Source organism: Lupinus angustifolius, unplaced genomic scaffold (assembly GCF_001865875.1).
Source record: "Lupinus angustifolius cultivar Tanjil unplaced genomic scaffold, LupAngTanjil_v1.0 Scaffold_18_59, whole genome shotgun sequence".
Classification (NCBI taxonomy): Eukaryota; Viridiplantae; Streptophyta; class Magnoliopsida; order Fabales; family Fabaceae; genus Lupinus; species Lupinus angustifolius.
Window position 1 is genome coordinate 7,970 of NW_017719159.1, and position 16,778 is coordinate 24,747.

The 16,778-nt window shown below is 34.3% G+C and overlaps 1 protein-coding gene across 1 annotated transcript; it reads left to right on the forward strand.

The window, feature by feature from the left end:
• Positions 1–3,536: 3,536 nt before the first annotated feature.
• LOC109338148 (histone-lysine N-methyltransferase, H3 lysine-9 specific SUVH4) lies at positions 3,537–15,352 on the forward strand. Its single transcript, XM_019575295.1, has 16 exons — positions 3,537–3,600; positions 3,904–4,431; positions 4,552–4,629; positions 5,234–5,299; positions 6,117–6,171; positions 7,291–7,400; positions 7,555–7,728; positions 8,901–8,999; positions 10,907–11,005; positions 12,705–12,754; positions 12,879–12,967; positions 13,744–13,903; positions 13,988–14,093; positions 14,193–14,375; positions 14,486–14,719; positions 15,006–15,352. The coding sequence occupies exons 2-16, from the start codon at positions 3,910–3,912 to the stop codon at positions 15,117–15,119; spliced, it is 2,139 nt and encodes a 712-aa protein (XP_019430840.1). The 5' UTR covers positions 3,537–3,600; positions 3,904–3,909; the 3' UTR covers positions 15,120–15,352.
• The last annotated feature ends 1,426 nt before the right edge of the window (positions 15,353–16,778 follow it).

Here is a 16,778-nt window from a genome sequence, read left to right on the forward strand (position 1 = left end):
TAGCAACCAACAAGTCCAAAATAATGTATACATGAACTAGGTGATCTGCCAAACAAGTGCTATAAATAAATATATCATCAAAGAAGACCAATACGAACCGACGTAAATGTGGTCGTAAGAGATCATTCATTGCAGCCTGAAAAGTTGATTGCGCATTCGTTAGCCCAAACGACATAACCAAAAACTCATAATGCCCATCAAAAGTTCGGAATGCCGTTTTGTGTGTGTCCCCGGATCTCACACGAATCTGATGGTAACCTGCCCTGAGATCGATTTTGGAAAAAATAGCAACGCCACCGAACTCATCGAGTAACTCATCAATTGTTGGAATGGGAAAATGATCCTGAATTGTAATAACGTTTAGTGCGCGATAATCAACGCAAAAATACCAAGAGCCATTCTTCTTGCTTACCAATAAAACCGGGGAGGAAAACGGGCTTGTATTGGGGACAATGATGCCCTCATGCAACATTTCTTGGATCATGGTTGTCATTGTGTCGTTTTGTGAGTGAGGGTATCTATAGGGTTTTACAGAAACCGAGGTAGAATTTGGAAGTAGTGAAATATTATGGTCATGTGGGCGGAAAGGTGGTAGTCCTTTAGTTGTTTGGAAAAGTGTTTGGAAGGATGAGAGAAGGTTTTGGATATTAGGGTCTATGGCATTAGCAGAAGGGGTCTTTTCTGTTTGGTTTATGATTAATGGAAGGAAAGTGATTGTGTGTAGTGAAGCAATAACATCCATGTGAAATAAGCGGTTTAGTTGATGTAGTGTAGCTGGTTGGCAAGGGTTAGAGGAGTCCCCTTATAATGTAATAGTGTTTCCCCCCACCTTAAAAGACATTGAAGGTATTGCAAAATCAGAAGTCACTGGCCTTAGTGTTCGTAGCCATTCGATGCCTAGGATTACATCCTCACCTTTAATTGGCAGTAGGTAGAATGGAATATGGAATAGTTGGTTTTGTAGGACAATAGGAGTGTAGGAACATAAGCTTGTGCAAAAGATGTGAGCTCCATTTCCCTCCATGACTGGAAATTGTGGAGTTGGGGAGATCTGTAATTGCAAGTAGTTAGCCAACCTAGGTTGAATAACATTGTGTGAGCTACCTGTATCAACCAAAACGGTCATTGGGTGACCTGCTATTGACCCCTGAAATCGTAAAGTTTTTGGTGATGGTTGGCCCTCAAGAGCTTGTTCCGATAGCTGGAAATGTATGAGCTCTTCCACTGGATGCTGATAATCCTCATCTTGATTATCCAGAGAGGTGAGGACGACTTCCGATTATGTGGGAAATTCCTCCACTAACATCAGTAAAAATTTCATGGGCTGACATTTATGCCCTGCATGAAACTTCTCATCACAGTTATAACAAAGTCCTTGAGCTCGTCGCTCCTGCATCTGAGCAATTGTGAGGCGACGAATAGGTGGTATTGGAGGAGTGATTTTTTGGAATTGTGGTTGATTTGGTGGAGGTCTAGGGTAGGTTGGTGGAGGTGTGGGGTTTGCATAACGAAAATGTCTAGGAGCAGAAAACTTAGAGTCTTTAATTTTAGACTCTACCAATTTGGCCAGGCCCAAAGCATGTGTTATGTGAGTAGGACGGAGCACCGCAAGTTCCCTACGAATATCTATAATCAACCCAGAAAGAAAGCAATTCAAAATTACCTTAGGGGATAAACCCCATACGCGGTTGCAAATCTTTTCAAATTGCTTTTGGTATTCAGCCACAGATCCATTTTGCCTGAGTTTGAATAACTCTGCTTGGTGGTTTTCATAGCTGGACAAACCAAATCTTGTTTCCAGCGCTCGTGTAAAACTCTCCCAATCAGTGAATGTACAATTATGATATGCCCCTTTAAACCAGCTTAAGGCATCACCTTTCATATGGAAGGAAATAAGCGAAAGCCTTTGATATGGAAAAACTGGATAGAGTTGGAAAAATTGTTCAGCTTGAAAAAGCCAATCTAAGGGTTTTGATCCATCGAAGTGGATGAGTTGTAGCTTTGGTGGTCGTGGTTGAGGGTTTGGTGTGGTCATTGGTGTGAGAATGGGGCGAGCATATGGGTTGTGAGGAGTGAAGAATGGAGATACTGGTGACTGAGTGTAGTTAGGAAAGAAGGCTGGAGATGGTGGTAGGTTTGGAATTTGTGGTATGGCAGAGGTAGGGTTTGAGATTGAGGAAGAACCTGGTTGGGCTGAAGGTTGTTGAGGTGGATCTAGAGGTTGTGGGGGTGGTGTTACAGTAATGTTGGCCAGTTTGTCAGTAATACTGCGAAGAACATCAGCAATCATCTCATGTCTTGAATCCTGTTGATCTTGGTTTTCTTTCAACTTTTCTGCAAATATTTGCAATAAGGTATCATCCAGCTCCTTAGCTGCAGTTTTGGGAGGCATGATACAACAATGAAAGCACCAAAATGATAGGGAACAAGATAGCATAAAATAAAACAAGAAGAGTTATAAAGAAAGAAATAGCTGAATATTATTTTTCCTAGCATTTCTTAAGCAGTCATAGTTACTATATAGCATCAGCAACCATTCTAGGTTTAGACAGTACTGGATTTGGGCTTAAAACAACTGGCCCATGGAATAATTGAAATACTGAAATAACACAATTAATTGGAATTAAAAGTCTTCCACATAGTCAACAAGCTAGTTGGGCTTCTGTATGGTTGTCTTGGCTTTGTATGGGTCTGCCAACTCCTCTTTAGTCATTGGGCTGCTATCAACATAACCTATATTTCTTCTCCATCTCTTTTAGAATAGTTTTTGGGTTTTTGATATTTTTTTAGGTGTTTCACAATAATGTAGAAAACCTGTGAATACTAGTAGGTACCCATAAAAATTCAAGAGAAAACCCATAAACAGAAATAGACGAATAGAAGTAATGTTCTCAGTATGCAAAATGAGTAACAAGTACATGTGTTTGTTGTCTCTACACTATCAAGAGAGTAGCGTGTTTAAATTAGGGTATTTATAGTCAGTTTGGATCTTTTTTTAGGTAAAAGTCATCTCATACAAATATATAAATAACACGTAGTTCGTTTCGTTTTTGTTGATATATATTAAGAAATTTAATCCAAAATTTATATATTTTTTTGGTCTGGATTCATGCGGATTTTTATTAAAAAATAAAACGTCTAACAGACTTTTTAGTATCAAGTTTACATTAAAAAATATGTCTATTTGAAAATAATAAGTTTAATGTGTCTGTCTCATAAAAAATCAATAACTCTATTCCAAGACTCTTCATAGTCATATTATACACACAAACATGGCTTAATTTTAACATTATATTATAAATCAAACAAATAACTATTATATTTGTTTATACTTCTAAAATATTGTCTATTAATTTTGTTTTAACAATTTAAATAAAATTAGTTATGATATTGTGAATGCATTATACCATAATAAGTAATGATATATCATCTTATCTATAAGAGAATTATTCATAGGATTACTTTACATGTTACTTTTTCTTTCAATAAATAGAACAACTAGTAGAAAAATATATCATTTTCCCTCTAGGAATCGATTACATTTTCAGATTTCTCCGCACAGCATTCACCATCCCTGCCGGAAGAGAGGGAGATCAAAAGGAGCTAAGCGGGAAGATTGAACAAAAAGCGAAACACACTATAACATTGAATAATTTCCAACTTTTTTGCAATGACGTCTTCTTACATTTCCCTATTTCTATAAATTAAAAAAAAGACAAAAAAACAAAATCACTTTCTCTTCTTCTCTCTATCTCGTTTTCACTCTCTCTCTCTCTCTAAACCCTAGAAGCTTGAAATTGAAGCTGGTGCTTTTCTTCATTACGTTGCTACTTTCATCTTTTCGCTTTTGATTTTCTCTCATTCTTTGGTTTATGATCTTCTTTCTTCCTTGTTTGATTGCAGATTTTCATGGTTAATCAGCAGCATACAATGGTTTCCATGACCGAGAAAAGTTCCGACGTCAAAATCGCGGTCAATGTAGCAAATGAGAACTTGACAGAGACTAAGCCAATGCAGCGAAGAACCAGTGCTCGAATCCAAGCAGTTAAGGAAAAAACATCTCGTCAAAAAGAAGAGGCTGTAGCTGAGGGAGACGAAGGGAAAACCAGTGGTTCAGCCGCGGCGGAGAAGCCGAAAAGGCGCTATAACAAGAGGAGTCGCAAAGAGGAGAATGTGGCTGTGGGTGAGGGTAACAACACTGTTTTGGAGCTGAAGAATGAGACTGTGGTTGATGGAGATGTTATTTCGGAGCAGCAGAAGAAGACGAAAGGAAATGCGAAGTGTGAGGCGATGATGAAGATTAAAGATGAAAGAGAAAATAAGATGGATTTTGAAAATGCGGATAATGTTATCAAGCCAGAGAAAACTGATTCCTTAAAGGTGAAAGAGACTATTAGATTGTTCACCAAACACTACCTTCATTTTGTTCAGGTTAGTTCTGTGCTAATTTGGCATTTTCTACTCTGTTTTTTCTTGTGTTATGTTTTTATTTTTATATTGTTCTGTACATGTTTACACCATTTACACCATTTACCCATTTACAATGTACAGGAAGAGGAGAAGAGGTGTGCCAAAGCAGAAGCAGACAGGAAAGCTGCCAAAGCTGCTAAAAAAGCTTCAAAATCTAATGTTGGTATTTTAGTATGTGTTCTCATATTCATTTGATAATGTTTTTACGTGTTTCGTAGCCAACAGAAATTAGAAGAGAAAAATGCTTCGGGAAGTATTTTTTTGTTTGTTTCTTTATTCATGAATTCTTCAATGAAAATTATGAACTGTGTAGCAATGCAAATATTTCTCCGTACAACATTGTATATTGTTGCTATTCGTATGATGTTGAAACCTTTGAAAAGTTGCTGGGTAATAGGACATGGGCGTACAACATTCAGTTTACATTTCATCCCTCCCTCTTGTAATTTTAAGATTCATGCTTTTTATGCATCACACCTATTGTGTCTTTTAATGCAATATGTTAGCTGAATAAGTTTGCCTTCAATGTGATCATAATTACTTTTTGTATTCACGTTTGTCAGTTAATTATTGAAAACTGATTTTTTCATTATTCGTCAAGTGCTAAGCACCCTGGGTAAGAGCTAACAAGCTGTTTCTTTTGTTATTTGTGTTTAAATGTTTGTCAAGAGCTTTAAATCTCACTTCATTGTGTGCACTGCTTTACGTAAATTTATATATTAATCATTTTACCACAAACTAACAATTTGTTTGATCTGTGTAGAAAACTGCACCTCCTGAAGAAATAAAGAACACTGCGAAGCGGCCTGACTTGAAGGCAATAACCAAGGCAAGTGAACATTCAATGAATTTATTTTATTTCTGTTGGGTCATGACTGAGTCTCATGATATTTTATGTGATGAACTAATATAGACTATAGAGTTTTGCTTTCTGAATACTTGTCCGCTGTTTTCTTTCTTTTTGTAGTGATTGATGCATCATGTTTTCTCAATTGTTTTCATTAATGGGTCGGTTAGTGGTGTCTTAAAATTAATAAACTACATTTATGACATAGTTTCTCATAATTCCTTGAGACAATGTTAAGTTGATTTTTGATAATGTATGGTGTATTTTCTTTGTTAGTCTGTATTAGAGAAATAGAATAGCTATTAATATAGTTGATCATGTAAGCTTCTACTGAGTCAGCAAAGGCAGATAGGATAGGTTACGTGCCATCTGTCCTAATAGCTTATAAATAGGCATCATCAACATTGTTTTAATGATCAGTAGAGTAATCAACTAATCATAATAATATTCTCAACGTCATGTTCTTCTCTGAAGTTCTGTTCTGAGTATTCTATTTCTCTCTATCAACCTAGTTAGTTTCACAGTCCGAAGTTCATTTATTTTGTTTTATATTATAATTGTTTTAGCTTTTATTAAATGAAATTGACCTAGGGGGCATTTGAAGAGCTTATTTGGGCTTATTTTATCATATAAACATTTAAGCAAGTATTTGGAAGAGCCTTGAAAATGGTTTACCACCTCATAGGCTCTCATGTAATAAGCACTTAATTAAGTTGTTTACCCAAATATGTTCTAAATTTACTTTAGAAGATATTGCAGTGTTTTTTTAACACTCTTCAAACTGGATATTTTATGGCAGATGATTCAAAATAATGAGATATTGAACCCTGAGAAAAAGGTTGGCACCATTTCAGGTTAGTGGCTTCATCTTCTGTTGTTTTTCTGCCATTCTCTCTTGCTTTTGGACTTTATAACCTAATGTATTGTCAAGAATCAACTGTCCCAAAAGCTTCGGTTGTACTTAAGTGGGTTCTGCTCATCAATGGTTTTATATCTAGCATGCCTTCTCAAGCAATGGCCCTTTATACTTCAAGCATCACAGGCCAACTCTACCTTTGTACTGAAATTTAATGTTTATTTAGAAGAATGTAAGTGCATAGATTGATCTTTGAGTAAATTAGACTGACACCCCCGAGTTTTATTCAAATTACATAAATCACCCCACACCTTTTTATACCTACACAAATCACCCCTATTTATATATATATATTACATTAAGTATCCTTGCACGAGAAATAAGTGTGATATGTTAAACAAAGAATGATGATTAATGTAATCAAGTGAAATAAAATATGGTATATTGTGGGATAAGTCCAAATAGTATAAGAGTCAATATCTCTTCATTATTTTTGATTCGTTACAAAATGCATCAATAATTTTAAGGAGATATTGTTTAAACCACTCTTATATTATATTGTAACCAACCAAAAATAATGAAGAAGTATTGATTCATATACTATTTGTACTTGTCTCTATAATATACCATATTTTGTTTAACTTAATTATACTTATCATTATTTTTTATTTAAAATATTACACTTATCGCTCTTGCAGGGGTAATCATGTAATGTATGTATATAAATTCGGGGGTTTATGTAGATATAGAAAAGGGAAGGATAGTTTGTTTAATTTCATTAAAACTTAGGGGTGTAAGTGTAATTTACTCTTATCTTTTGGCCAGTTTAGTTAGAGGCTCTAAGACTCATGGATAGTTTTATATCTAACATGGACATTATTTATTGTTAGGAAGAGACTCATGAATAATTTTATATCTAACATGGTCACTATCTATTTGTTATCTTCCAACCCACTTTGTTAGAAAATGTCATTTGTTATAATTCACTTGTTATATTCTCTTGCTGAAATGCCATTTGTTATAATTCACTTGTTATATTCTCTTGCTGAAATGTCATTTGTTATAAGTCGCTTTTTATATTTTTCATTAGCAGTTTTCATTTTTCTTGTAATGGTAGGTATTGAGGTTGGACATCAGTTCTATTCTCGTGCTGAAATGGTTGTTGTTGGTTTTCATAGCCACTGGTTAAATGGCATTGATTTTATGGGTCAATCCTATGCCAAAGTGGTAATGCAATTTATTTGTGTTGTATTTTCTTCTACTATCACTTTGAACATTACTGATCACATACCATGCTTGTGATTTATGTACATGGGTTTTTGAATTATATATTCCATATAAACTCTAGTTCGTTTTTCTTTCCTTTGCTTGGTTGTCACAGCACAAAAACTATGAATACCCAGTTGCTGTAGCCATTGTGTTGTCTGGCATGTACGAAGATGATCTTGATAATGCTGAGGATGTTGTGTATACTGGTCAAGGTGGGCATAATCTGATTGGTGATAAGCGCCAAATTCGAGATCAAAAATTGGAGCGTGGTAATCTGGCACTCAAGGTGTGCTTTTAATGATCTTTGAATACTTTTGAATGCTGATAATAATTTCTTCTATCTTGTTGGTTGTGTTACAAGAACAACCAAGCTTTAGTGGCATTAGGTGGGATCGACTAAATGGATCGAACCATGCTGTAATGCTCCATCATAAATATGTCCATCGACAAAACGTTGATCTCTAACTCTTTACTAATTGTATTGCTTATATTTTTTCTTGCCCCCGCCTCTAAAAATTGGATTAACCTCCATTAGATCCACCCTCTTTACTGAGGCGTCTAATGATCTCTTCCACACCTGTCTAAACCACCTAATGGACAATTCTACCATCTTTTCAAAAATAGGAACTACCTCAACTTTCTTCATGATGCATTTATTCCTAATTCTATTTTGTCTAATATATCTACTCATCCAACACACCATTCACATCTTTGCTACATTGAATTTATATTTTTTTGTTAACATTTTACCGCCCACATTAAGTCTCAAATAACATTATAGATCTTATAATTTTACTAGAAAAATTTCCCTCAAGTTTGAGTGACATCTTTCTATCACATGACGCTTGAAGCTCTCCACCATGTCATCCACTACATCCTTTCTTGTTAGTTGTATTGTTGATGATTATTTTGCCTTTTGCATCATTAAAATATAAGAATTACAAGATGATGTTTTTGGCAGATTGCTTATGCCATTTTTCACTATCCCTAATATAACAAAACAAGAAAATTTTCTCACTAGGTGTTGGTGGGGATTTCTACATAGATCAGATGCTATTGTATGTTCTATTAGAAAGAATGTCTTTAAAAAGCCACTTAGATGTAAATCCTCTTTAATGGTTTTGCATAAAGTGTTCCAGGTGTATTAGACTTTGTGTCCATGCTATCCATTAATCGTACTAAATTCTAAAATTGGAATGGGATTAATCATGCACAATTTGGTTTCATTTTACAATAACAGAAAACCAGCATTGCTTGCACTTCTGTTTTGATCAACTTTTCTTTCATACATTGTTGAAATTATGGATGTGATATTGTTTCTGATTCTTGTTAACTATTTTGGGAATAGGTGGTATCTGTGAAATGTAATATTTTAAATGTTGTTTTGTATGCTGTGTTTTTCTATATATTTGTAGTTGGATTCCTTTTCCTTAAACTTTGTATTGAATTCAATTGTAGAATTGTGTGGAGCAATGTGTTCCTGTTAGGGTGGTACGTGGTCATGAATCTTCAAGCAGTTACACTGGTAAAATCTACACATATGATGGCTTGTACAAGGTATTTCTTTGAAAATTTTGCTCAAATATGTGTAATTATTTATTCAATATCTATTTTTGGGAAATATATTCTGTATAGATGATTTTAAATACCAAATCTCAATCATATATAAATATGGCTCTAGTTACAATATAAAACAAATGTCTGCTGTCTTCTACATATTTGTTTCTCATTATATTTGGATTGTTCTTGGTCAATTGAAAGCTTATAGATGAATTTGTTTGCAAAATGATTTTTGATGAGATTGGCTTTGCAAACTTGGTTTTGATTAAAAATGGATAAGTAATAGTTTATTTGTATTTTGGGTACTTTACTGTTAAAAGTGGTTTTTGGTAAAATGAATATTATTTGGACATTGTTAATCAAAATGACTTTTGGATGTATAATTACTAAATTGATGATTTGTACATAGATAAGGGATGTGCCTCAAGGGCTGATTCTGTTTGTGATATCTTTATTGTGTAAATCCTGTTGGATATCAACTGTGTAGTCAGTCACATGCTATAGTGGTGCTATAGCACTGTTGTGGAGGTTGCCGGCCCCTCCCCATGACAAAATGGTGGTTAGTAGTGCAATTTGCCATTGCGCTCTGGTCTGCCTCCATTTCGCAGTCCAAAAGCTGCTAGAGGTTGAAGGTAAGTGAAAGTGTGAAACCCTATTTTTAATGGAAAAAGTCTATTTTCCCCTTATTTTTAAAACTGTTAGTTTTTTAGGGTTTTCGAATTTAAAAAAAACTTTAATTTCTTTCCCTCATTTAATTTCTTTCTCTGTTTCTTCTCATCATTTAATTTTCATCTATTTCTCCTCTCATCTAATTTATTTCTCTATTTCTTCCCCTCGTTTAAAATTAAAACTTTTTATTTTTTCCCTCGTTTAAAACTCTTCCATATCTTTCTCTCTTAACATTCTGAATTCATTACATTTTTTTTATTTCTTCCCTAAAACTAAAAACTCTCTTTCTTCCCCTCACTATTTATAAATCTGGACAACTACTCATCTCGGCTGCACAACACATACCCACTTATTTCTCTAAATTTCCCTTAATCATGGCCTCATCTCAACCTCCCACTGCCACACCCACTCCTAAGTGAGTATGTGAGGTAGAAAGTAGAAAGGAGTAGATAGCGAGGCATAAAGGAGTGAGGGGAAGAAAGAGAGTTTTAAGTTTTGGGGAAGAATTAGAAAAATAAAATGAATCGAGAATGTGTAAGAGAGGAAGAAATATAAGAGTTTTAAATGAGGGAAAAAAATAAAGAGTTTTAGTTTTAAATGAGGGGAATAAATTAAATGTGGGGAAGAAATAGAGGAAAATTAAATGAAGAGAAGAAAGAGAAAAAAATTAAATGAGGGAAAGAAGTGGAAGATTTTTAAAAAATAAGAAAACCTTAAAAAAACTAACAGTAAAAAAATAAGGGCAAAATAGACTTTTTCGATTTAAAAAATGGAGGCAGACCAGAGTGCGACAGCAGCCGCGACAATAAACTGCACCGCTAACCACCATTGTGTCACGAGGAGGAGCCGATTACCTCCACAACAGCACTATCGCACCGCTGGATCGTGCGATTGCCTACATATGTTGAATCTATTGTCCTTTTTGGCATCTATTATCAAAGCCATTGAGTATTTTTGAGCCATGACAATTTGTTCTGAAGGAGGAAACAAAGCTTTATTGTTTTAATATTTACTTTGACACCATAGATCAACTTTCATCCCTGGAATAGCATCCATGTTGATTTTTTCCTAATATATATATAGTATTTATTTGTCTGCTTGTATTAAATGCCATTTACTTTTACATGTAAAATGGGACCTTTTAATTGGTTAAACGGATATTGAGACAAGATTTGCATTGAAGTTTAAGGGTGATACTTTGAACTTTTTATTCTCATTCTTTTCTTGATTTACAGGTTGTTAATTATTGGGCAGAGAAGGGAATATCTGGATTTATAGTGTATAAGTTTCGACTTAGGAGGCTTGAAGGGCAGCCTTTATTAACCACAAATCAGGTTCAATCATGTTTCTATTATCATCTTGAATTTTGTACCGTTGCCTAATTTGTTTGTAACATAAACACTTCCTATTCAACATAAAGCAGAGGTTAAAATTTAATTAGTGCTATATGTGAAACAGGAGCGAGGTAATTAGACAATACATCCTTCAAGATCAACCTGAAACTTACATTGGGTTTTTAACACTTCAATTCTTGATTTTTTGAAGCGGGTAGAATTAAGAAAGTTGTTTTTTGTCTTTTCCCATTAGGTGGGGTTTGTGATCAAACAACATCACCATTTTGATATATCATAACAATCTTCAAAGATTGGGAAAGAAGTTTCTAACTGCAATTTTTAAGGGAACCATTTTCCCAAATTTTGCTAGAGTTTGATGATTGGTTTTACTTGAATCAAGTGATCGACTTCTATGTCCCATAGGAAGTTTTGATAATCCCAAGAGGACTTCCTGGAGGAGATAAAACTAGGGTTCATGTATTATTGGATTCCAAAACCACCATTCTGTCAATCATTGATTGTTACTGACTTGAATAGGGTAATGCTTATTGAATGGTCTTAGGAATTGTAGGATGGTATAGCTGAGACAAACAATAAGGGAAGGAGACAAACAGTGATTGCTCAAAAATTTATAAGTAAGATTAGGATTAGTGGTGGGATGTTTACCTTTGGGAAGAGTATGGTTACGCTGTTGGTGCTCACAAGTAAATATCAAACACATACAGAGGAGGGGTGGAATCATTTTGAGCAGTATTAGTGTAATTAAAGTCTTTGTATTTTATTATGTGTTAACACTAAGCTTAGTTTAACTGGTGACAAGTATCATCAGTAAAGGCTTCTAACCTATAATGAATAGAAGCCAACTACCAATTGTAGGTCACAGAAGGTGGTTGGTGCTCATAAGTAAATATGAAACTAATGCAAAGGATTGGTGGAATCATCTTGAACAGTAGTAGTGTAATTAGAGTCTTTGTATTGTATTATATGTGTTAGGACTAAGCTTAGTTTAACTAGTGACAAGTATTTTCGTGCTAGAAATTTTTTTGTTGCAAAACATGAGGGGGACACATGAGGAGAGTCCTTAGCAAACGATGGGGAAAACAGATTCCAATTATCCAAAATCGACGATGGCATGTGATTTATTAAATTGCTAGCCATAAGAACATCTCCCACAATTTTTAAGGGTGCGTTGACATCTAACAATGGGGTACAAGCTGTATCATGAATGTGATAGTGCTTTTCCTTAGCTATACCATTTTGTCGAGGCGTGTGAGGACAACATGATCGGCTCCCAACTGTTAGCCCAGTTGGTATGGGATATGAAATGTGAGGGACTGGGTTCATAAGTGTAGAGCTCCATAAGTGTAGAGCTCTCACCACTTTGTATCTTGATATGTGTCGTTCAGATTCAGAAATAGGGCCTCATCATTTTTGCATTTCTAGAGCCTCGGAGTATTTTTGGGATTTTCCTATCCAAAAAAATTCACTAACATGGGCAGTGATCCAGTGTAATGTTATTTTTGTACTTGTACATATAAGTTGTTGCAAACTTGTCTTTTGTCATGATCTTTCCAGTTGTTATTTTGTCTAGATACATGTAGCAAGGCATATTCTGTTTGTTGCCTTCAGTGTGACTTTATAATATAATCTGTGGGGCCTCAAATTGTCTTGCTTATTTGATGCTCTGTTGCAATTACAGGTTTATTTCACTTGTGGACGAGTACCTCAGTCTGTTGCAGAAATACGAGGGTAATTGAATATTTATTATGCTTTATCATAATTTATTGTTGCGTAAATACAATGGTAATTGAATATTTCTTATGATTTATCATAGTTATATTGGCCTAACCTCCTCTTATACTTTGTTTCTTAGGTTGGTATGTGAGGATATCACTGAAGGCCAAGAAGATATGCCCATTCCTGCAACGAATTTGGTTGATGACCCCCCTGTTCCACCCACTGGTAAGTTGAATAAAGATCTCAATTGATCTTTTCATTGATGAATGATGGTGTACATATGTAGGTACAAATGGGGCATACTTAGTTAGAGGAGTTTCTATTCTGTGAATTTGTTAGGAACCTCAAACAAAATTGAGAAATTGTTAGTACACATTAAGAAATTGAAAGACTTAAATATGAAAAAGAACACTCTCCATGGGTTCCCCCTTCAATACAAACTCTAATTCTCTGAATGTTCCCTTCTACTGTTATTTCCCCATATTTCTTTATATTTTTTTCTAGGCAAATGTTATTATGTTAGTATTTGTAGTGGGTCAAACCCTCAACCTCCTTATCACTCCATTCCTTGAAACCTCCACCTCCTTATCACTCCATTCCTTGAACCCTCCACCCTAACCTCCTTATCACTCCATATTTGTTTATCTAAACCCCCTCTAACTAACCAACTAACTATGCTAACCCTCTGTTCTACAAATTTATCCTTCAGTCAACCTTCTGAGGTTGGAATGTGAAAACTGGGAATTAATCACATCTTTTCTAGCCCAAATGTAAAACTCTTCTTTGAATCAGTTCACAAGAATTGCCCAAGATTGCTTGCCATATATGGGTGGTTATTAAAAGTCATTTAAAGGTTATATGACACTTCTCACCACTCAATAATTACTCTTGCCTGATATTGCCCCTATATATATATATATTTTAAAAACTGCAGCTGAAGTATGATGTAATCTAAGATTTACTTTGTGCATACTTCCGTGTCTGATTTTCGAATATTATAGGTTTTACATATTCCAAGTCCATTAAGGTTGCAAAAAATGTCAAGCTTCCTATGGATGCCACTGGATGTAAATGCAAAGACAAATGTGTTGATCCTACTACTTGTGAATGTGCTTTACGTAATGGGTCTGATTTTCCTTATGTGTCTCGAGATGGTGGCAGGTTAGAAACACATCTTATGAAATGTCAATTTAATTTTTTTTGGTATATTATTATATCTTGTTGCTTTTATGTATATATATGCAGGTTAATTGAAGCTAAAGATGTTGTCTTTGAATGTGGTCCAAATTGTGGATGCGGTCCTGGTTGTGTGAACCGAACTTCTCAAAGAGGGCTTAGATATCGATTGGAGGTTGCATATTATTTTGGTTTCATTAAACCTTTATATTAATATTATAGATGTTGGATTTTTTTTTTTTAATTTTGTGCATTCAATTAAATTGTTTTATAGGTTTTCCGTACTGCAAAGAAAGGATGGGCTGTTAGATCCTGGGATTTTATACCTTCTGGAGCACCAGTGTGTGAGTATACGGGAATACTTTCTAGGGCAGAAGATATGGAAACCGTATTGGAAAACAATTATATTTTTGAGATTGATTGTTTGCAAACAATCAAAGGGATTGGTGGACGAGAGGTATTGAATCCTATGAAACAGTCATCTGATTGTCATTCTTTTTTATTACTTCAGCATGATATTAAGAACCTTTGTCTTTCTTGTCTCCTTGGTGATATTAATTTTGACAGAAGCGGTCAACAAATGCAGCATTTCTTGAAAATCTTTTGGACAAATCTGATGAGAAAGGTTCTGAAAATGCGCCTGAGTATTGTCTTGATGCAGGATCAACTGGAAATATTGCTCGGTTTATAAACCATTGTTGTGAGCCTAATTTGTTTGTTCAATGTGTTTTGAGCACACACCATGACCTGAAATTTGCTCGAGTAATGTTGTTTGCTGCTGACAACATACCTCCCATGCAGGTAATTCATTCCTACATTTCCCTCCTATTTATCTCTTGAAATGTTAACATGATTGGGGCTTAGGGAGGGTGACAGTGTTGTAGAATAATAAGTTTGCTAGCATTTGTGTAATTGACGATTGTGGTAATAATAATGGATAAATGCAACTCACCCTTTTCAGTTAAAATTTATTTTAGAAGTATGCATATTTTCTTCATTTTGTTGCCTAATATTTTCTAACTATGTATTCCCCCTTTTTATGGTCTAGTCTTTTTAACAAATGTAACCTCTTTGATTTCTTTCACAGGAGTTGACTTATGACTATGGTTATGCACTTGATAGTGTCTTGGGTTCTGATGGGAAGATAAAGCAAATGCCATGCTATTGTGGAGCCACTGGCTGTAGGAAGCGATTATTCTAAATGTTGTTCTTGTCATTTTGATGAATGTTCCTGGTCTTTGGGGAAAACTAGTGCTGTTACATATTAGTTTTGTTGTGCATCATTAACTTATCTTCACAAACTTTTATATCATGTGATCCTTTCATATATGGTTAATCTGCAGTTGTTGGAGCCTAATGGTGGCAAAGTTGAATTGTAATTTTTTAATGTAAATCCAAGAATATGATGATATAGAGAATTTCTTTGCTTTATTGAGTACTGCATCAGGTTTCATTTTCTTCCTTATAGTGGAAACTAGCATGATACTAGTGCATTTGCAAAGGTGACAATGTCTTCTATATGTAGGTATTGAAACAATCAAAACATAAGGGCTTAATGGAAATGTCATTAGTGTTGTTGTTTTGTTCAACCTGGTAAATTAAAATATGCAAAACTGTCATAAAAAAATTTTTGCAAAAAATTCTTTATAAACATTTGTTATCTTTAGTGGTTGACCATTCTTACAATGTATTAATACTTGCAACCTTTTTTTGTTTTGTTTTGAACTCTTGTTAGAGCCACATATATAATTGACCATGATTAGATACTTGTCTAGGTAAATATAATATTGAGATGTTTTTTGCTTATATGACTTGTCATTTTAGTGACTATCAATATTGTAACATTACATAATTCTTCAGATTGGTCTAAATTTTATACTAACATTATTAGAGTTCCAACCTTCAACTTGATTCCCTGATGAATATTACAAATAGAGTTGTCAAGAGTTGGAACATGTATCTTGAATTTAGAGTGTGTTATTCTATCCTTTAATAACAACAAAGAAACTATAGCACAAGAAGCTATAATTAATACAAAATATGTTTTTGAGATCTCAATGCCTATATCAAAGTTTGCCACATATGGGTATTTCAAGTTCCACCGTAGCCATATAAGAAAATTACGTGACTTTGTTGATGATTAACAACTCGTATGATAGTTTGAAAGATTTTTTGTTGCTCTTCTGCAATATTTTACATAAATATGTAAAAGTTCATTATATTTGTATGCATCACTTAAGAAACATTAAATTGTTATATATAGATAGGTAAGCAAATTGTATTATCCATTAGAGAGCGGAAAAGAATAGTAAACTTTTCTGGTTAGTTTCAAGTAGTTTTTCAATATATAAAAAAGTTAGATTTTATAGTTGCTCATCGGTGAGTACTAACCCCGTCATTTTTAAGAAAGTGGTATATGGTATAACAAATTTGTATTGAAGAAATTAAATATAACATAAACAACATATGTTTATATTAATGAACTGCTTTAAATTACATTATATCTTCATTATTGGAGATATTTCTTTGATTGTAAATAATTTTATCATATAACCATAATAATGTTTCTTCACAGGCTTGGTTTGGTTTATTCATTGAGGTTTATAAGAGTATAGTGACAAATAATTTCCTCAAGTATAATCTTAAACCACAATCCTTTGTTTCTCTTAAAGCTTCTATGTATTCCCTATCGTTCTCAAGCAATCCCATTGCAAAATACGCATCTGTGAATTAAATATTGAATATATGAAATTGTTCTAATGTCTTCACAACATGTGGGCCCCTTAACCACTGTCAACATCATTCTCAAATAATATAGCTCACTAGTGTTGGGTATCAGCAGGTCAGAATACCCTAGAAG

Bases quoted from the DNA above. Each gene is read 5' to 3' on its own strand.
- LOC109338148 (XM_019575295.1), top strand. From the start codon at position 3,910: ATGGTTAATCAGCAGCATACAATGGTTTCCATGACCGAGAAAAGTTCC. The intron at 4,630-5,233 runs GTTGGTATTTTA...TGATCTGTGTAG, and splicing joins AAAAAGCTTCAAAATCTAAT to AAAACTGCACCTCCTGAAGA. The intron at 12,968-13,743 runs GTAAGTTGAATA...CGAATATTATAG, and splicing joins CCCCCCTGTTCCACCCACTG to GTTTTACATATTCCAAGTCC.